The sequence below is a fragment of the Neofelis nebulosa genome, chromosome 4, assembly GCF_028018385.1.
Source record: "Neofelis nebulosa isolate mNeoNeb1 chromosome 4, mNeoNeb1.pri, whole genome shotgun sequence".
Classification (NCBI taxonomy): Eukaryota; Metazoa; Chordata; class Mammalia; order Carnivora; family Felidae; genus Neofelis; species Neofelis nebulosa.
In genome coordinates, this window is record NC_080785.1 from 49,271,362 (window position 1) to 49,292,494 (window position 21,133).

Sequence of the window (21,133 nt, forward strand, 5' to 3'; positions counted from 1 at the left end):
TGTTTTTCCTTCGTGCAAGGTCTAATAATATGTTTATAGGTATGATTATTTACTTAGTGTCGGTCTTTACCATTACACTTCTACCTCCCTGATGGCAGGGCTATATATCTTTTGACTGCCAGAGGTAAAATCATTCTGATTTCCTTTAACCACTGGGAAAATCTGTGCTTACTTACTGGAATATTCTACCCCATTTGGATACAGAAGAAAAAATACCATAATATAGCTAGAAAGAATTCTAGAAGTTAAGAGGATTGATCTAACATAAGTGTATACCACAGTATTTGCCTACATGCTATTAGTAATTGATCTTTCCACCTTTCTGAAGCTGGGGGCTATTTCTTTTGAGAAACACAAAAGCAAAAATGCCAAATGGAAATGTCCATTCCAGGGCATATAATTTTTGCTTTAGGTCAATGTTGAAGCACTCAACTGTTCTTATGACAGTTAAGTGTTTTCCATTTTTGCCAATGGTTTCAATTGTTGAGGCTCTCCAGATGGGTCAAAACCCATAACTTTTATGTAAGGTTCCCAAGCGTTTAATATATATGCCAAGAAAACCTCTTCAGTTAAAATAGGGCATGAAGAACTATAGTTACATGTGCCTTGGACTGCTTTCCTTATAAGGTAGAACACTGAAAAAAGATCTTCTGGGTTTTTTACTCAAAAACAAAGTAAACAAAATCAGTGATGTCAAAGTCCAGTGTGGCTGAGAAAATTCATTTCCTTAATATGGTGTGGGCTCAGGAGTGATGGGGAGAGAGCGGACATCCAGGAATGATGGTCTGCTGCAGGCTTCTGGCAAACTTTTTGGCCTATTGGTTCACAGCCAGTGTTTTTCTTCATAAATGAATTCCACATCTTTATTAAGTTAAGTATTTCTTTTTTTATTATTATTTGAAACATACTTTAAATATTTTGTTTTATGACGTCCTGGAAATTGATACAATTCCTTCCAGATCAAGGAAGATGGAAAAATCAATTACTTTTTTTTTTTACACTGAGAGTGATTATACAAAAATTATGCCCCAATTTATCCATTACTATGAATATCATTTGACGTCATGTGTGAACAACACAAGACAGCCAGAATTAAAGGCGTCTTTCCGATTAGATGAATCAGTCACTTTCACAGAAAAGCCCTAATGGTTATTAAATAGAAATACACCCCTAGTGTGAGTTGATTTGTAGAAAACTATGTCGTAAGAATTACAGATTTTTAAATTGCAATTAACCTTTTATAAGAAAAATCCCCATAAGAACAAATCAGAAGACATCAAAAGCCTGACCTGAGTGTCTGATGTCAGATCCTTTACACAAACAAGTTATGGTTTGCAATCCAGAAACTGAATCTTATTAAAATGAGTTTTATCTGACATAGATGGAATTTCAATGTTGGCCTATTTACAGATGAGTTAATGGGGTTTATCCAAAAATGGAGGAATTTTTAGGGTCCTTTCATTCATGAGAACCATGGTTCAAAACGCAGAGGAGGACTGAGGGGAAAACATGAAGCCCAGCCCTCAGTAGAAACTAGAGTTGCCTTCCTCACACTCTTCAAAACCCAGTTCTCAAAACCTCCTAATGGGTTTCACTGTTTTCTTTCCCGTGCTTATCATAATCAGGGAACCACACATTTGCATCTCTAATGGACCCTTTTCAAAAGTGTGTTGACATTTCAGTAGGTTTTGAATAGCTCTTAATGCTTCTCTCAATTTGGTCAGATGCCCACAGATCTCCTTATATGGATGGGTCTCAACATATAGACTGTCTGCTTTACTCATGGATTGTTGTGTGTGTGTGTTTTTTTAATCCCTGGGAACCTATCTTAATTATACTCTTAAAAAAGTGAAAACTCAGAAGTCAGATGACTCAGAAAATGAGTATTTAGCTGGATATCCACACGCAGGGACAGCATCTTAACTACCTCTGTGAACTCAGACACAAGTCAAAAGCATCATCCCTTGTGTGGTAAATTCACTTTTTGGAGCTGCTATTTTTGTCAAAAGGAAATAGATATAAATAAGACCATCAAGATAAACATAGGTTAGGGGAGAAATCAGGCAGGGAGCTCATCATCTGAGCAAAAACTACACCACATTTTTTTCACTCCTTGCATTTTCTACAAGAACTGAGGACCCAGAGGGCTTGCAAAGGAGCAATTTCAGTCCCACCTACTTTCTGTGGCTTCAATAAAAAATGCGATCCAACAGAAACACAACTAAAATTATTTTTTAAGTTTGCTTTTTTAACTCAGTTCCTGCTATGTTTCAGGAACGGGGGCTGGGAGTGAATAAAAGATAATCCTGGCCCTTAAGAAATTCATCAGAAAGAAAGAAAGAAAGAAAGAAAGAAAGAAAGAAAGAAAGAAAGAAAGAAAGAAAGAAAGAAAGAAAGAAAGAAAGGAAGGAAGGAAGGAAGAAACTCATCATCTATTAAGAGAACTACACAAGGCAAGTAAGTATAATGGGTGTAATGGGAGAACCCCCCCACCCCAGCCGCAATGATATCTAACACCATGGGGGTTTGGGGGGAAGGGTCCTAGAAGAAGAAACAAAGGAACTGCTCCGGGAAAGAAGAGATGTTAGCTCTGCACTGCATGTGTGCGCACACACACACACACGTGTGTGTGTTCATGTACGTGTGTGAGAGACAGTAAGGGAGAGGGAATATTGGTAGTAGGGGCTCCGATCTGAGTTAACCATCTGTGCAAGGCGGGTTGTTAAAGTACATCAACATAGGCCAAAAGTATATTAAATAATTACTGATGTTCATAGCTTAACGTGAGATGAAAACAATCTCTTTGGATGGTACCAATCCCTACCTAGAAATACAGGCTCTCTGATGTGCGTTCACTCAGGCTGATCCCCTTGTAGATGCCAAATTGAGAAATGCATATATTTAGAATTTTTAAAACTGATATTCCAGTATTTTCTGTAGATGGCTGAGTTATAAACTATGAGAACCATTTGATAGGCCATTCTGCACTATTTGATCCTTTTTGAATTAGGGGGCAGTGGAATAAAGGAAGAGATTTCAGGTAAGTGGGAGCAGGGAGGTGCTGGGAGCTCCAGGCAGGGGCTCAGCATTTTTTAGAATCAAAGGAGCCCTTCTTGGCTCTATTATCCCTATATTAAATTGCGTTGGAAAGGGTAAAAATGCAGCGAGAATTTGGCCCTATTTTTACTGATTCTAAAGTCTTTTCCAAGACAGAAAGTTGGTATAACTGGAGTTTTCTCTCCCAGATTTCTAGTTTCCATTTCTTACTTTGAGCTCCATAAAGCTAGATGGGTATGAGTTAGGGGTGGGTATATATTTTAACCATCACTTTTATGCAGCATTTTCATTGGAGGTGCCTGAAAGTAGTTTTCTGTGTTTCTTGTGACTTTTACTCTCCCTTTTGGATGCTCCTTTTGCAACAAATTAATTTCAGTTCCTAGGGAGGAAGGTCCTACCTCAAATCACTGTGTCAAATGCTGCACTAACAAAATAATCCATAATAACGGATTTCCCCATTATTTCTAGCACAGAGTTAAAACATATAGATTTAAAGATAGGAGTTTTTTGTTTGTGTGTTTGTTTTGGGTTTGGGGTTTTTTTTGTGTATTTTACTTGTTTTTTTTTTTTTCTTTTGGTCTATATGACTTGAAACCTTTTGAAAAGTAGGTTGTTGTCCCCTCTTTTCTAAATCAATATTGGCAGTCACTGAATGCACCCTTTCTTTCAAAGGAAAGGAAAGGAAAGGAAAGGAAAGGAAAGGAAAGGAAAGGAAAGGAAAGGAAAGGAAAGGAAAGGAGGAAGGAAGCAAACCTTGGTGATCCCAGCTTAACTATGAAAAGGAAACAAGAGGGCATGAGACAAGGTAGCTTCGAGCCCACGCCTTCCCATCCAGACTCTTTCACTTGCTTGCAGCTCTCACTCAAAACCCACTCCTTCTGTGCTTTTGCATATGAAAAATGAGGTTGTAAAAGTGTCAGCCACCTTTTGACTAGCTAGTAGGAATAGCTAGTAAAAGCTAATTGGAAGCCATTTCATCCATAAGATGTACGGCTCTGGCTCTCAACCGATCAATCCCTGGGTCCTTAATCTGTTGCTCCTGAGTTTCCTCAGGCCGGTCAGAATTCTGAATTCTGAAGAATTCTGGAGAAGCTCTAAAACAGCTTATCAGATCGAGAAGCTATAACAGAATTCAAGTTTCCAAGACCATTCCCAGCAACTTGAAAACCTCAACCCATGCCCTGCCTCTATAATATATAGCATTTCCACACTGTGGCTGTTTTAATAAGCCAATGGATATTTCGCTCCAATCTGTTTGCTTTTAGTGGGCTTTCTTCCCCTCTCCAAAGAAGCTGGAATTATGCTGTCAGACAAATGACTAGAATAACCGTGCATTGCTCTAGACACCGATGAATAAAATATATCAAATGGTGCATATCCCTAGAGTGTATTATTCCACTTAGAAAATGGTATAATTGACTTTGGGTAGTGTAGGGGGAAAAAATCCAAGTATTTTTGAGTTGTAGGGTTATTTTCTAGTAATTGCCCAACTTGAAACTTTAGTTTGTCAATCAGACAGTTCTCTTAGCCTTATAAAGGGTTTTTTTTTTCAGGGGGCAGGGGTGGTGAGGGGGAAGAAGAGGTTATTGAAGGAGAACTAAGAAAATGGCTAAGCCCCACAGGCCTTTTTTCTTGTCATAAAGTTGTTGTCAAAAAGATTCGCTATTATGTCTGGGATGGGTGAACTCCGTGGCATTTTGCGTTCAGTAAAAATGTCTCAAACCATTTTTCAAACATTTTGAGGTTTGGCAAAAACCTGAAATCCATCTTGCCAAGCACTTTCCCCCCTTAATTCTTAAACCCATGTGTCTTTCAAGGGAAATTTAATCCGTATGTTTCTGATTCATTTACACTTAACTCATCAAAATGGTGTTTTGTAAGAGCTATTTGATGTTCAAGAAGTCTTATGAGCTTCTCTTTTTATAAGTCTGAAAAGTCTTTCTTTCTGAGAACCAGAAAATTGTATTTTACCAGCTGTAAGCCAAATGATTTGAGCTGTGTTAAAAAGCAGGAACCTGCTGAATTTAGGAGGCAAAAAAAAAAAAAATTGTGGACACGATGCATAAATAAAGGTCCTCACATGTCTGCCTGCTCATGCATCTGCCAAAGACCTTTCAGACTCCTTCTTCCCTGGAGAAGCCTAGACCATGGGGCCTAAGAACAAGCTAAAAACTGACTCGGGGTACAACTATGGTCCTAGAGCAAAAATTCCCATGGGTTCCGAAGATCCCCAATAGAGAATCTCAGCTCAGAATCAACAGAAGTAAAACCTGGTGTGTTCCGTGAGATGAATCTATTACCTAGGAGATAAAATGGTCATTGAATTCCAGCACTAGAAGGGACTTATGAAATTTGGAGTCTCAAGGGCTCCTGAGAAGAGGCGCAGACGTGAGTTAAGGGAGCAGCTGTGGGCCAGTGGGGGCTCTGTCTTCCATGCTTGGCTTCCAAATGACAGGATTTTCCAGAAAGTACTTGGAGAGTAAATCCAGTTTAAAATTTGTTTAAAAACAAATACCTTAATTTTATATGAGGACCCCAAGGTTTGGGGAAGGAATCCTGGAGTGTTGGGACAGAACTGCCAACATGCCCCAGGTCTCCTGACCATTGTCCATCATTCTTGTGACGTGTCCACCATGTCAATGCTTTTCCAACTCTGAATATAGTTCATTAGTGGGTCAATTGGTGAGGAATTGGTAAAATCAGCTTAATCTGACGTGACTAGTATCTCAGAAAAATGAATGGAATATCAGATATCCAAGAACGTCATACGCAGTAAAAATTAAGTACTGTTTCATCAAACTACACACACACACACACACACACACACACACACACACACACACGTAAACACACACATGTGAGGATACTGGGCTACAAGATAAAATATTTCTTACTGTCGTTCATATCAAAAAAGTTTCAAAGCCACTTTACCACCTGCAAAACAAGACAAAACAAAACAAAACAAAAACATGTTTCTTTTACTCGTCGTTCAGCCATTAGCAGTTTTCAGTTTGCCTCATTAAAGACCACATGGTTAAACAGACCCAGAATGATACTTCTCACCTCACGGAGGAAATCCTATGAATCACTAGCCTATTGCACCAAAGATGGTTATTTCGCAGATGAGGAGAAATGGACAAAGAACAAATGTGTGGTGGAGGCAGGAAGGGAGGGGGGCCAGATACCTAGCCGAGAAAAGAAAGGGTCATCTTCTTCCTGATATGATTTACAAATGACAGGAATGATTTCCAACTTGCATCCTGTGCAACAGCACAGGGGGAGCTTCAGACATATTAGCACCAGCATATTTCCAAAGTGCATTTTCCAAGCACTTAACAATCATTAATTAGTTAGAAACATCCTTTCAAGGTCGGGAGGCATAATAGTTCATCTTCACACAGCAGAGCTTTGGAGACTTCAGGGAAGCCGAATTGTACAGCACCTGGATAATTACTGTGGGAAGATTAATTGGGTTAACTGGCTGTGAAGAATCTTGTGATAAAGCATTATGAAAAACGCTGCCCCCGTCACACTGTGAGATGTCAGAGCTGGCATCCTTTGTGCCTAACAGCTGAAAGCTGCCTCCATGGGAAAGGATGCAAAGTCATTAAAACAACTATGAATTACCCTTTGCGCTCTCTCTCTCTCTCTTTTTTTCTTTTTCAGAATCATAATGAAGTGACAAGTTTTCTGTGGTCACAGAGTGCCTGAGTCTCTTTGGGATTAAAGTGCGAAGTGGGTTGTGTTGGGAATTGTGGTCTAAAACTGGTCCCTAGGTGGGCAGGAAGAGGGAGGAAGCAGCAAGTTTCAGAGCCCAGAGGTCACATCCTGCAGGTGGGTGGGTGCTGGTTCTGGGGCGGATTCCAAACTCTGTCCTCATCAGACATGCACTCAGTGCAGTGAGGGCTGGTGCAGGGAGAGGGAGGAAGGCGAGAGTGGTGGGAAGCAGAGAGCCAGACTCCTGGACGGTTACCCCATCTCATTTATGGCCCAGGGACAGCACGCCCCACCCACTAACGAGACACCAGGGAGCTTTTGGCCGGAGGTGGAAAGCGAGCTATCTTGTCCATTTATTTCCCCGTCCCTCCCTCCAGACCGGAGGGTGGAGTCACTGTACTGCTAGGTGCCTGAATGACTCTGAGCTTCTCAAAGCCAGCTGGTCGGTCTCCCCTGTGCCCCTGCTCATCTGAGTCTTTCTTTGCTCTCTCCCACCACATCCTCCCCAGGAGCCAGAACTCAAAAGAGGCCCGAAAAAGCATACGCTTGAGCAAGAAGATGGAGCTCTTGGCACTGGGAAACCCAATAGCCTGGCGGGGCAGACATGTGTTTCTCACTGCATCCGAGCCAGGTCCTGGCCCTGCCACCAAATAGCTTTACGATAATTCATCTCTCTGCTGTATGGATACTGGATAATTCACCACATCTCCAGGTGGCCTCGATTTCTGAATCTATAAAATGAACAGTTCTGCTGAAGGATCTCTAGGGTTCCTGCCTTATCGATGCATTTACAATTATGGGATTATTATTCTACCGCTAAGAAGTTCTGGATGGTGAGAGGGAAGCCTAACGAGCTGACGTCCCCTGTGACCTGTACACTGAAGCTTCCTCGTTGCCCAGGATGGAAGGAAGAGGCCAGAAAGCAGCCATGTTCCAAGCTAGGTCAAGAAGGGAATTAAGAAAAATGGTGTGGCTAGAGAGAGGCCACTGTGCAATCGTGTAAGGGTGGATACTGCCCGAGAGCCAGTGAAGGCGAAAATGCAACGCGAGAGTAATTTACATCTACATTTACACTAAATGGGTTTATCATAATTGCTGTTATTATGATTAATTCCCGAGGAATTAAAGAAGATCAGCCTTTTATTGCACTGCGGCTGAGCTGACTGAAGTATTCAAACAAATAAGAAGGTTAAGAAGACACAGATGCAAAAGGAAACCTGCTTTATGCCATCTAAAGAAGAAACCTACTACTTAACTAGATAAAGGTGGGGGTTGGGGGCGGGGGGAGTGGGTAAGACCTGCCTCTTCTTGGCACTGAAATAAACTGCTTTACAGAGAGATCTGAGACCTCATTTTCTGGCCAGTGAAGAGGTCTGGTGACACAGAACAGGGTCCACAATAGGACTCTCCTCTCCCCTCTCCTACTGCTCACAGTCTCACCCGCCTTCTGTGACTCAGTTTACCTGTCAGGGAAGGAACTGCTGAATGACAGCATTTCTCTTTACCTTACTGATGCTCCAAATGTATCATCATCCAGACTTTCAAAAATGTCAACTGGTCCCATTATTAAATAACTAACATTTACTGAACATCTACTATGCTGAGTGCTTTATAGTCACCATTTCATGGACCCTGTCTCATAGATGAAGTAAATGTGGCTCAAAACTTTCAACAGACTGTCAACAGTCACATAGCTAGCAAGTGGCAAAGCCAGAGTTGGAACACAGATCTGACTCCAACACAATTCATAGGGCACAATCCCATGGGCCGTATCAGATTTCGAATAAATGGGTTCCACCTCTGACAAGAGCTTGCTTCACAGACCTTCCCTTAGCAGTAACATGGATCCCATCGAGGGCAGAGTGGCAAAGCCAGGGGGGCCGCCAAGAGGTCCACAGGCTAGATGAGGCCAACCTGGCCTCTCTGCCATATCAGCACGTCCAGCTCAAGGACTTCAATTCTTCAAAGATCTTTGATTTAAAAGGAAAAAAAAAAAAAAGTCCACGGGCTCCTAAAACACAGCAACTCATGGTAGGCATTCCAGCTTATGTAACACAACCCGTTGGCCTCATTTCCATCTCCCATTAAGATGAGTGATTGAGTCTGTGCATTAATAGATACCTTGGCATTCATTTGGAGCCTTATTATTATTTTTTCCAGGCTTTGTTTTTTTGGACACATCCAGTTCTATTGCAGTCATTCAGACGCCAAAGAAAGAAATCATACATAAGGTAGAATTCAACTTTTGGTATTCTGTGGAGGAAAGGAAGACTTTGCTGATAGCTGGATGGGCTTCGTCTGTCGCAGAACCACTGTCGCACTCTCCATAATGACTGCGGACTATTGATTAATTCTTCTTGGGGACAGTGTTGCTTCATCAGTCATTAAATAAGCTTTCTTGCCAGTGTAAGTGCAAGAAGAAAGATGTATGGACTTGTTATAAAGTGTATATGTACTATGTAGTGGGCTTTGGAGTTCTAAGGCAGGTCAATTTCAGTTTTCAGGGATGTAATTAGCCAGGGAACCCGGTTTGTTGCAACGGAGACTCATGAAATACATAAATTTGAAAGCACTGGTGGTACTCTCTAAGAAGACTAGGAAAGACTGTTTACAAATCACAAACAAATTTAGACCACAGAATTTTGATTGGCTTCACCCACCCTTATCAATGCCACTCATTTTCCTTCCTCCTCTCAGCTATTCCCCACATCCCTGGACTATGGTCACTCATTCAGGTACTTGCACTCACACCTTTCTGCAGTCCAGTGCAAAGGAGTCCCCTCCAAAGGTCAAAGGCCCATGTAAACCAGACAAAAAGGGAGCAGAAAACAGAAGCCAGTGTTCAGACCACTGCTTCTTTTTTTTTTTTTTATGTTTATTTATTTTTGAGAGAGAGAGAGAGAGACAGAGCGTGGGTGGGTGGGGGGTGGACAGAGTGAAAGGGAGACAGAGAATCTAAAGCAGGCTCCAGGTTCTGAGCTGTCAGCACAGAGCCCGACGCGGGGCTCGAATTCGCGGACCACGAGATCAGGACCTGAGCCGAATTTGGATGATTAACCCACTGAGCCACCCAGGGACCCTGCTTCTTTTTTTGTTTTTGTTTTAAGTGCAGTTCCAGATTTGAGTATCCCACTTTCTATCAGGCACATGACAGTGCTCATTCTCTCTCATCAGTCCATACTAATCTCTGCCTCTTAATGACCTGGCCTTCCTGACCAACACTTAACTAAATAAAATGTGAGAAGACATTTTTATCACACAACTTGAAACAGCCTGGGCCCCATTTCCAGCATAGACTCGGGGATCCTCGAATGGAGCCCCGGAGGTAATGTTTTGAGCCCCATTACCGTTTCATCATTCCATGAACCTCGCCATCACAGTACTTTTCCACTTGCCACCTTTGAAATCCCCTTCTCTTCAGTCCCCAAACACCATTTGACCACCAGAGAAGATACATGAGGGGAGGTAGCAAGCTTAAGCAGCCTCACTCAACTCTCAAGATACACACTGCACCCATACGGTACTCAGATCTAAACCTCGTATTCAAGCCAGGAATGCAATCCAGTTCTCAGGAGCGAAATCACTCACCTCCATTACACTTCATTTCCCATTCACGAAGCCACAGCTGAGCATTAATGAGGACGTAAGTCTTCTCCCCAACCTCCCTCGTTTTCATCTCTCCCTCCACTCGGGGTGCTGGCAATTTGTCAGTCCTCACCTCACTTTAATGTGAATGGTGCCTTTGCTTCTCTCGTACCTGATATGATCTCAGACCTGCTTGCTTTTCTGGATAAAAAGGAGCATAAGGGAAGACAGGCAAGCGAAGGAAGAAGGCTGAGTGATGTGTGAACAAGCGGCCCAGTTAGAGTCTGAAGTTGGTTACCTGCACAGAGCCTTCTCCCAGAGAAGCCTTTACGGCCATTCTCATTGTAGTAGGAGCTAAGACTTGACTTCCTGTGATCCCACTGCACGCTGTGAGTGAGATCTTAAAAGAGATCTCCACCCCTCCCAACTCCCATGGTAGGCATGGTTACCCTCATTTTACACAGAAGATAGAAACTATGGCACAGTGAGGTTTTAAGTGGCTTGCCAAAGTCACACAACTGGTAAGTGGAAAAGTGATTTGAACACAGGCACCTTTTGACCCCAAAGGCCGTGCTCTTTTCAGGAAACCCTACACTATTTCTCTGATCAATAGATGCTTGACCCCTGGTGCCAGAGATGTATCCAGCAGGGCAAAGATGAGAGGGCAAGAGGAAGAATGCGGCGTTTAGCACTGGCTGTGGTTAAGCTCAGGCATGGGACAGTTGGCATTTCTCAGCTCCGTGCCTGCATACAGAGGGAACACATCTGTGCCTCTTCTGTTGTGCCATCAGAGCCTTGCCTTGCCTCCCCCTTCACCTGTTAACATGTGAGGCATGGTCCCAGGGACCCCTATGGAGAGCAAAGGGGCCATTCAGGCCGTGCCCCAAAAGAAGGTAAAACATAGACAATGTCACCAAGATTCCCCACTGACAAGTGCTGACATGAGGCCCCCAAGAGTCATGATGGTGGTGGAAAGTTTGCCAGTGATGATGAGATAGACCTAGTGTGGCGTGAACTCAAGGGGTCAGAGCTTGTCTGGCCCTCAGTTTGCACACCGATAAAAACAACACACACATAAACAAAGCCAGAAAAACTGAATAAGGGCCGTGGATCACAGCCATGTCCGTATTCTGGCTGTGATATTTACTATCGTTTTGTAAGATGTCACTGCTGGGGGCAACCAGCTAAAGGTACGTCGGATCACTATTACTTCTCACAAATGCACACAAGTCAACAGTTCTCTCAATAAAAATGCCAATTACAAAAACAATACTCAAAAGAAAACTTCAAACAAAACAATCTCCAGACAGTGGAGCTGACGATTCTTTGGTTCTTACCCTTTTGGGCCACCCTGGAAATGAAGTGAGACAATATTCCTCTGACCCAAGAGCACGGCTGGGCTCACGCTCCTTGCCCTGCCTCCCTGTCAGTTGTAAGCAGGACATTTCTGATTATGGGTGAACAACTCAGAGCCAAGTCAACAGAGATTGTAATGCTCTAAAAAAAGAAATCATGCCCTCTTTATTCCTGAAGAGTCTCAAGCACACATTTGGCACTCATCAAACTTTGCACAATGACTAATAACCTTCACCGGTGGTTTCGTTTCAGCTCCGGATAATTCTTCCCCCCAGATAGGCATAGTTGTGGCCCTTCTCCCTATGCACAATTAAGCCTGGTCCAGAAATACTTTACAATAAGGCCACGGCCCTGGAATTTGGCTGAAGAATGGGGATATTGTTTGGGAAAATCATCTTTCTAAGAAACACAAAAGTTTTGCCTTTCATATTCTCTGAAGTTTTAAAATGTAGCCTGCAATCTCAACTAAAAACTTGAGTTTGTGTTAAAATGACTGAACCTGGGGAGCCTGGATGGCTCAGTCGGTTAAGTGTCTGATACTTGGTTTCAGCTCAGGTCATGATCTCACAGTTCATGAGATCAAGCCCCCCACCTCCATTGGGCTCTGGGCTGACAGCACAGAACCTGCTTGGGATTCTCTCTCTCCCTCTCTCTCTGCCCCTCTGCCCGCTCCTTCTATCTCTCTCTCTCTCTCTCAAAATAAGTAAGTAAAGACTTAAAAAAATGTTTTTAAATAAAATTACTGAAACATATCAAAGAATCATGTAATCTTTTGGGGGGAATAAATTCATTACAAATACTGTTCTGTATCACTATGAGTGAATGAAACATACTTGTCTGCTGCACTTTCACCATCATTTTATGCATCTGGGAAACTTGCAGGATCAGTGAATTCTCCCTCGCTATTCTGCCACTCTTTCTGACAGACTCACCTACATAATCATCTCTCTTTGAGGACCCCTTGCAGGTAGCATCTGAAAACCCAGGCTTTCACAAGAGGAATCATCATGCCAAAAAGCAAAAACAAAAAACGATCTTCAAAGTGGAGGAAGACATGTTTCTCCTCACCCTCCTCCATTCATTGAAGGCACGAATGCATCTTGAATTCAAATGTACTTTTCTCTGAAAGGCTATGCCAAATACCTTTTAGCAAAACTTTTACAGACCACGGACACAGACACAGAACTTTCCAGCTGGAAGGGACTTCAGAGACCATCTCAGATTGGTTCCGCACGTGGGGGAGGGGCTTACAGCCCACCTTGTCTGCTCCCTCATTTCAAAATGAAGCCCAGATGCTTTAAGTGATTTGCTCAAGGTCATCAGGATTTGCACTCAGGCCTCTTGACCTCCCACCACACCATGCTGTTGCTTCCAAAAATTACCTCTACCTTCCCTGCCCCTTCCATCACTGCCCAAAAAAGGAGAGAGGGAAGAAGATCCTTAAAAAGTCACGATCAATTATATGCAAAACATGCAGTCAACAAATAAACGTAAACACCTCTCTGGTACATGCCCCAGGCCTCATTATGCATCTTACTGTATGACGATCACAGTGAAATGAGCAAAGAGAAGTTTTGGAGTAGCCAGGAGTCAGGACTGCTCTCAGGGGGGCCGGGTCTCTAGTTGTAGAGGGCTTCAGTTGGTAACTATATAATGATGCTGGATGGTTTCAGAAAGTTCTCAGCCTGAGCAGTGCAACACAGCATTAAATATATTTTATGACACACACAGAAATGTGGTAGTAATTTTCAAAATATAAGTCTCTCTCTCTGGGTACACAAGATCCTGGAAGCATTAAGAACAGCATCGTCTGCCCTTCTCTCCATTTATTTAGTGTTAATTCCTGACTCGCCAACATTAACTGGCTGGGTCCAGACAAATCAATCAGGAAGTTTTCATCATCTCTCCCACAACCCCGGCATATCACCTTAAAATTAATTCAAGAACACAGAAGTCCCAGCGATAGCACTGGCTTAAGTTGTCACATAAAACAACAGAAAGTTAAAATCCTCAGGCAAACGCACAGGCGCTGTTCACAGGAGCTGAAATAATGGGCAAAAGACGGCCGCTACCTCGGCAGTTCGGCATCTATTCCTGTAAAAGCCTACAGTCTATTCTTAATAATAAATGCAATAGCACACCACACCGAATCCTTTTCCAGGCATTTGCAATTCACCAGTTACACTCAGAAAGCACCCCCCCCCACGCCATCACTTCACTTCGACCTTCTGAAAAGACAACCGTTTTGAGCCATTTAAGAAACAGAGAGAGAGAGAGAGAGAGAGAATCCTGGTGGAAAATAATACACAGCTGTGATAATATCATGTTTTTTTAAATACCATAATATAGTTTTACTTTTAATAATAAAAGATAAAAAAGGGGCGTCTGTGAATAATTAGAGATTGCAGTCTGAAGCCAGTTACAGTCACTGCAATTGATAATAAACTGAAAACCCCTTGAGAGCAGGTAAATGCTTTGCATCCCTGACCCCCTTGCTCTCACATTACTTAACTACCCTGCGGTTCTTGCATTACATCACCATTGAAGCGATTGGTTCCTGCATTTTAACTCTCTCCCTGTCTCCTCCGATTAGGAGCGACACCGCAGCAAAGAAACTTCGCCCGAGTTTGCTCTTTCTCGCTTCGCTTTTTATTTGTGGCCTCTTTGCTCCTGTCGCTCTGGCTTGCTCTGCCTTTTTTTTTTTTTTTTTTTTTTTTTTTTTTTTTTTTTTTGCCCAACCCCGGCCTCGGTTCAACTCATTCAGGTCGCTGTGCTAGAACAAAAACTCTTATCAAAGTGAAAAGAAATGCCTCTTCGGGACAAGAAGAGGAGCGGAGGGGCTGGGGAAAGAGGAGAAGGAAGAAGAGGAGAAACAAAGACGGGCAGAAAGGGGAGAAGGGGAAGAAAAAGAAGAGAAGGAGGGGGAACGAAGACTGGAGAAAAGAAGGTGGTAGGGGCAAAAAAAATTCTATAAAATCGGGAAAAAAGAAAATAAAATTAAAAACAAACCTCATGGACATCACTGAGGCTGAATTCCCTCCTGAGGTGCAGAACATGAGAGCTCTGGAATGAGTGTGTGTAGAATTTGAGCCAAAGCTTAACTAGCCTGAGTGAGTCATATCCTTCCCACTTGATTCCAGGCCAAGCGATGATGTAATGCGCTGGCCCTTCTCTTGCGCCTAGCTCTGGCTCTCTCCCTCCGGCTCGCTCACTTGCTCGCTCTTTCTCCTGGGCTCGCCCTCCTCCCCCTTCTCCTTTTTAGCTCAGTGCTGGTGAAGTCACCATTTAAATCTGGCAGAACTGAAGCAAAAACTTCAATGTAACCAAAACAGCCCCAGGCCGAGTTCCAGACTCAGGGAGCCTTCGTGGTGCAATTGCCCTTAGAAACGAGTAAACAGAGGGGGAAACAGTGCCGCCTGGGGAGGGCCCAACAGCTGCCTCGTACTCAGAGAGGGACCGGGGGTTCTGTGGTCCACTGGTTCCGATTTAAACACAATATGCTGGTTACAAAAAAAAAAAAAAAGAAAAGAAAAAAAAAAGGCCCCGCGTTTGGAAACAGGAGTGGAGACACAAAGCAGAGGTGGAGTCCCAGTGGGTGAACCATCAGGTTGGAAGGACAGGGCTTGACCAACCAAGACAGGTCCCCAGCCCAAGCTTTCCTTCAGGTGACACGGTTTCCATTGCTCAAGTCTCCTTTTTTTTTTTTTTTTTTTTTTTTCCTGGAGCTGGATGGGATTTTCTGTCGCTGGATGCCAACCACCGGCCCTCCAGAGATTTCTCACATCTGACCTCCCTGTCAGCAAGGGCAGCCCCACTTTGGGGCCAAACACGTGCCTGCGTCTGAAACCATCAAGAACTGGGAAATCATAGTGGCTTCTCCCCCGGCCTGTGCTGGGCAGAAGGGAAAAGGCCCCCCTCCCTGGTCGCAAAACACAAAGCTTGTCTTTCTGAGATTAGCACCCCACTCTCAGGTGAGCTGTCCAAAGAAGAGGGAATTAAAACACGTCCATCCTCAAAATGAAAGACAAGCTATCCGTTCCTCTACCTGCTGGGGGGGGGGGGTGGGATGGGGGGGGGACCAGTGCAGGTGGGGCTGTCTGTGAGTTTAAAAGGATACAGGGAGAACAAACAGTATGTGTGTCTCTCCTTTAATTACAGAGTGAGGATAAACCAGCCTGGGGTGGTGGGGGGTGGGGGGGGTGGGGGGGGGAGTCAAACATCACTTCACTAACAGCAGTGAAGCCCTTTTAACTGCAGATTCTATCCTTCACTTCACACTTCTGCCCAGGACTTTACCTAGAACAGTCCAGAGACTCTCTGCTTTGTTAGCACAACTTTTTTTTATCCTACCTTCTCTCCCTTCAATCTTCCTCTCATCCTTCAATGCCTCCTTAAAAAAAGGGAGAAAAAAATGTGATTTTGAAAAAATGGGAAGTTCACTAGAATTTTTTTTTAAATACCACAAAAGCAGAAGAAAGGCGTGGGGTTGCAAGGTTTGGTTGTTTTTTTTTTTTTTTTTTGGTTTGGGGGTTGTGTTTTTTGTGTTTTTTTTTCAAAAATAATCATAGCTTTTGCCAGAGTCTATTGCCTCTCATTGGTTTTGTGACCCATGAACTGAATAGGTGCTACAAACATTTGTATCGTCTCCTGTTGCCAAGCGGAGAGGATCCCAACTCCTAAACTCCGCAGTTCAGAGAAATCTCTCCGTTTATTAAAGATCTCTGCTGCTGGGGACAGGGCTGTTAATCTGAGTCCCTTGGAATTTAAATCACAGCTTCAGGGAATATTGCCGCACTCAGGGCGAAGAGTTAAAAAGCAAGGTTTACCCGGCCCGTGTGCCTGACCCTGGGGGCTGGGGTGGGGAAGAGCTTTCTCCAGCCGTCTGCCTGGAGCATGACATCCCCAATTGATGCTGATGCCACAGTTGCTGCTGTGACACCTTTATCAAGGCAGGCAGCTCTGAATTAAAGGTGATCAGCCGTAATTACAGCTGGCGCCACTGAAGCCTGTGGCCTGACAGCGGCAAATGTGGTTGTTATAAAGTTTGGTCCACCATGTCAGTGGCCTGTATAACTCATTTACGTCTGACTCGCCAAGCAGCTCTTGATTTTTCTTCTGATGCAGGGAATAAATAAAACAAACTCTTCAATCACTCCTACGAGCCTTTCTTTCCACTTCGAGGTAGGTTGACAAGATTTTATATAAACTACCGTCTCCCTTTCACAGGAGCCATTGACCATGATGATTAATATAAAGCTAAGGACTCTGTTTTTGCCTTCTCCGCTCTCTGCAACACCCTCCCCCCCCCATCCTCACCTTAGCTTTCGTATTTAAATGTTTTCTTTACGTTATTATTTGAGGCACCTCAAAATGGATATGCGGTAGAAATTTTCCAAACTGCTATCTTCCTGTAACCTCAATGGGAAAATGCTCCGTCTAGGATCTTTCTTAGACAACATCATGGGGGGCAGGGTGAAGCTGCTAGAAAGAGGGTCCCTGTCCTTTTTTTTTTTTTTTTTTTTTCCCCAGTGAAATAGGTAAAAGGGACCCTGCACTGTAGGTAAGATGATATAAAGGGATTACATTTAAGGGATTACTATGTAAGTAACAAAGGGAATGACAGCTTTGGCCAAAGCCAGGCACAGACTTCTGAAACACAGCATCTTCGCTTCTGCCAAGAGGAGGAAGGGGCTGGCTGGGAGGTTCCAAGACGGTGAGTGTGCCTCTGATCCGTGAGCGGTGCGACCAAGGGGTTCAGAGCTTCTATAACCCAGCCAGACTCTGAGAGCCCTGTACCTGACGACGATGCCTCTACAGCAATAAGGTGCCAGGACACAATGGCATTCCAATAAAACTTCGCTGGAGTGCTGGCCTGAGCTGCAAACAGTTTCAGAGTTCAAAGGGGTCTGAGTATTTACATTTGCACTTGCCGGTCCAAACGTAAGTACCCGGCCCTGCCATTCCAAATCAGGCATGTTCACTGGCTGCTGGGTTTCTCCCCACTTGAAAAGAAACCCTTCTTTCCCATTTTCCTTCCTGTGAGCAGCTAATGATAGAGAATATCCTGTTCCCAAAAGGAAATTCCCCGCAACTCCAGAGCTTCCTTTTTCACCCATCTGGCCCTCTCGTTGACTCTCCCTCCCACCGCCCACCCCCCCACCCCTCCCACCCCCCCACCCCCGCAGTCCCCTCCATGTCCTAGCCACTCTTCCGAAGGAGGACTTTGCAGATAGGACTTGTGAGATGCTGTAATTCCAGCGGGAGCCTTCTTGAAAGTAGCTCCCGGCCAGCAGGCTCGGCCTCCAGATTAGCTGGCTTGTTCAGGAATGCTTGCAACACCCTCCTTTCCTTGTCATCCTTGGGGAGAGGGTGGTGGGTACCGCGCAGCTGTTCTGTGTAACTCACTCCCATACTCCCAGCTCCTGATGAAATGTTCGGCTCCAAAGAAGTAGAAGCCTCTGAGATTTGAGCTCAGGGTTCAGAATGCATTTGGACCATCTCCAAAACAACCCCACTAGAAAAGGCGCAGCTTGGATGGCAGGACTGAAGGGCGCAAGGGCCGACTAAAGTAAACTGTGTGCCTGGGTGAATTTCTGAGCTCAAACGCCTGAAAACACACAGCAAATATAAGAAACGATAGAGATCCTTCCTAGAGAGAGCTTTTTTTTTTCTCTTATAGGTTTGAATTCATTCTCCTTAAGGGAAGGCATATCATCTTCTTTCAGACGTTGTTTTTAAAATTTGACCCATGATTCCTTCGGTCCCAGGGGAGTTTGAGGGGCCAGATAATTTCAGAGTTAAATAAGCTGTAATGACTATCACATGTACCCAGCCATAAACCTAGTATTAAAAATTATTCAGAAAAAAGTGGCATCTCTTCCTTTTTTAATTTACAATAACCATCCAGGTGGTTTTCTAAGGCCTCCTTTGCAAATTGCTTCCAGCGAACCTTCCGGTCACAGACCACTGCACACCCACGTGGTGTCATTCAGCATTCCCTTCAACTTGGGTGTCCCGTGTTTTCACAGTGGACAGAGGCTGAGGGGCTGTCTGGGTGAACCTGTGAAGCATGCATCCTAACTCTGTGCTAGCTGGATCGGCTGGTTTAGATGGCTGGGCCTGCTAAGCCAGCTCCCAGCACTCCCTGGAAGAAAAAGAGACTGGGCCACCCTTGGTTACTTTTGTCTTGTACCTACTGCAACCCCTGCAACCCAGGCCCGGCACCAAATTCTCTCAGGCAAGTTGCTGCCCTTTGCTGTGGCCAAACCTACTTGTAAAGTTCTGAAGTGGCAATGTTAAATGTGGCTCAGACAAAGGAATGCATTTCTAATGGTGGAGGCATCAGGAACTTAGGGGTGGGTATGGAGAGATTATGAGAGCCCTTCGATCAGCTCTAAAATATTATCACTGATGCTGCCTACTCATAGCAGTTTCCCCTAACTTCTCCATCTTTAAAATGTATATGTCATTTAAAAAAAAACCCAACAGGGGAGCCTGGGTGGCTCAGTCGGTTAGGCGGCCGACTTCAGCTCAGGTCGTGATCTCGTGGTCCATGAGTTCAAGCCCCGCATTGGGCTCTGTGCTGACAGCTCAGAGCCTGGAGCCTGTTTCGGATTCTGTGTCTCCCTCTCTCTGACCCTCCCCCGTTCATGCTCTGTCTCTCTCTGTCTCAAAAATAAATAAACGTTAAAAAAATAAAATTAAATTAAAAAACCCAACAGTATATGTCATTTGTATCATTCAAACTTACCGCAGTATCTGAAAGGCCATTGATGCCCAATGAATATTTGTTGAATAAATGAATGGTGAATGAATGAATATGCTTCTCGGCTCAGGCATTACTTTCTCCACGAACGCCTTGCCAGACTATCACACTGGGGTAGGACTGTCCGTTTCTCTCGTTTCCCATGGCATCCTGGACAATATTCTATTCCAGCAACAAGCCAGTTATGGAAAGTACCTATTTCCATGCCTGTCCTCCTCACGAGACACTAGCTTCTTCAGGGCAGGAACTGGGCTTACCCATCCCAGCATCCCGAGCACCTAGCAAGTGCCTGACTCACACATAGTAGGTCCTCAAGAAATGTGACTGGCCTAGGAGTGTGTTGGCAGCATAGGCTGTTCTGTCTTCCCTGAATATTTCCCCTCCCCCAAAGTCCTCTTTCCCTTTTGCATCCTGAGATCTTTTTCTGTAGCTTCCTGGAGATCTGGAAACTGGAAAACCTAGAATCATAAGAAAAATCCTAGGAAATGTTCTGGTTGCCTTTCTCTATCCCTGCACTATGCCATTCCTTCTTAAAGGGCCTAGATCCTTTTTGCTCCCCTTTTCCTGGATCCACATGGCCGCGACGCCAGAATGGGTACCCTGAAGTTTTGTATCGGAGCAGCTGACGCTATGACTGTTTTCTCCAGTTTCCTACGTGAAGCATCCAGGGGAACTGAAACTTGAGGTAAGGGGACTGAATATTCTCCCAGAGGTCAGGGCGCTGAGGTGCCCTCAGGAAAGGGAGACTTCCACCAGGACTCATTCATCTCCAAAGCAATGGTGGTGTCGGCTCTAACCAGCAGTCCCTACAAGTCAAGGTTGGAAGTACAGGAGGCACACACCAAAGAGTGGCGGAGGACAGGAGGGCAGAAATTTGTAGGTAAAGGTATAGACAGGATCAGAGCCTGCCGGTGTTGCCAGACTCCAGTGAATTCATGTTGGGTGTTGAGTGCGGCTGGGATACGGCACACAATAGCAGAACGGGACTGGCTGAGGAGCAGTCCCGCTTGGGAAACGTGGACCAGCAAAGGAAGTGACAGAAAGAGGCCTCTACCACGGGCTCTGTGGATAACCTTGGTTCAGAAAGGTGATCTACCAAATTCCCCCCGGGCCCTCGGACAAGGTGTGGTGACCGGGCCAGTGTAGGGTGAAGCTGGTACGGTGCCCAGGGTTCAGAATTTAAGGAGGTGCTTCCTCTTGGGGCTGTGCACGTGCGGGTCAGCATTACGACCCTTGCTCAGATGTTGAGCTGTAGGGGCCCCACTTGCCTCTCCTCGTCTGGGCCCCAGGGGTGAAATTTACTACTCGCGTCCTTCCTGAGCATCAGGAGGACTAGTGAAATGATAAGCGGGGGGGGGGGGGGGGGGGAGGGGGGGGGGGACTCTAGGTCTATCTGGCCAGCTGTGGGGAAGAGAGGTGGTGCCTGCAACGGACTGGGCTTTTCCTTGGAAGTGTCACCTGTCGCCAGTCTTTCCTTCTCAATGTCCTGTCCTTTAGCTTGCCGTTCTGTTCTTCCCCCACTCTATTTGTTTTCTGCGTGAAACGCGAAGATTACGGCCTTCTCTATCCATTCTGTTAGAATTTATGGAAATTGATACATTTTTCCTCGTTCTGTAGCTATCATATATGTCTTACTGACATATGTATACGTGC

The 21,133-nt window shown here is 44.5% G+C and overlaps 1 protein-coding gene across 6 annotated transcripts in view; it reads right to left on the minus strand.

Moving 5' to 3' along the window:
* The window catches only part of CREB5 (cAMP responsive element binding protein 5), a 401,242-nt gene that overhangs the window by 117,381 nt on the left and 262,728 nt on the right, over positions 1-21,133 (minus strand). The window contains exon 1 of one of the 6 annotated variants that reach the window (XM_058724741.1): positions 14,725-14,928. The exons of the other annotated variants lie outside the window; for them this stretch is intronic. Coding sequence (XP_058580724.1) covers positions 14,725-14,771 — 47 coding nt within the window. The 5' untranslated portion in view covers positions 14,772-14,928. Of the gene's footprint in view, positions 1-14,724; positions 14,929-21,133 lie in introns of those variants that run through there. 6 annotated transcript variants of the gene reach the window in all.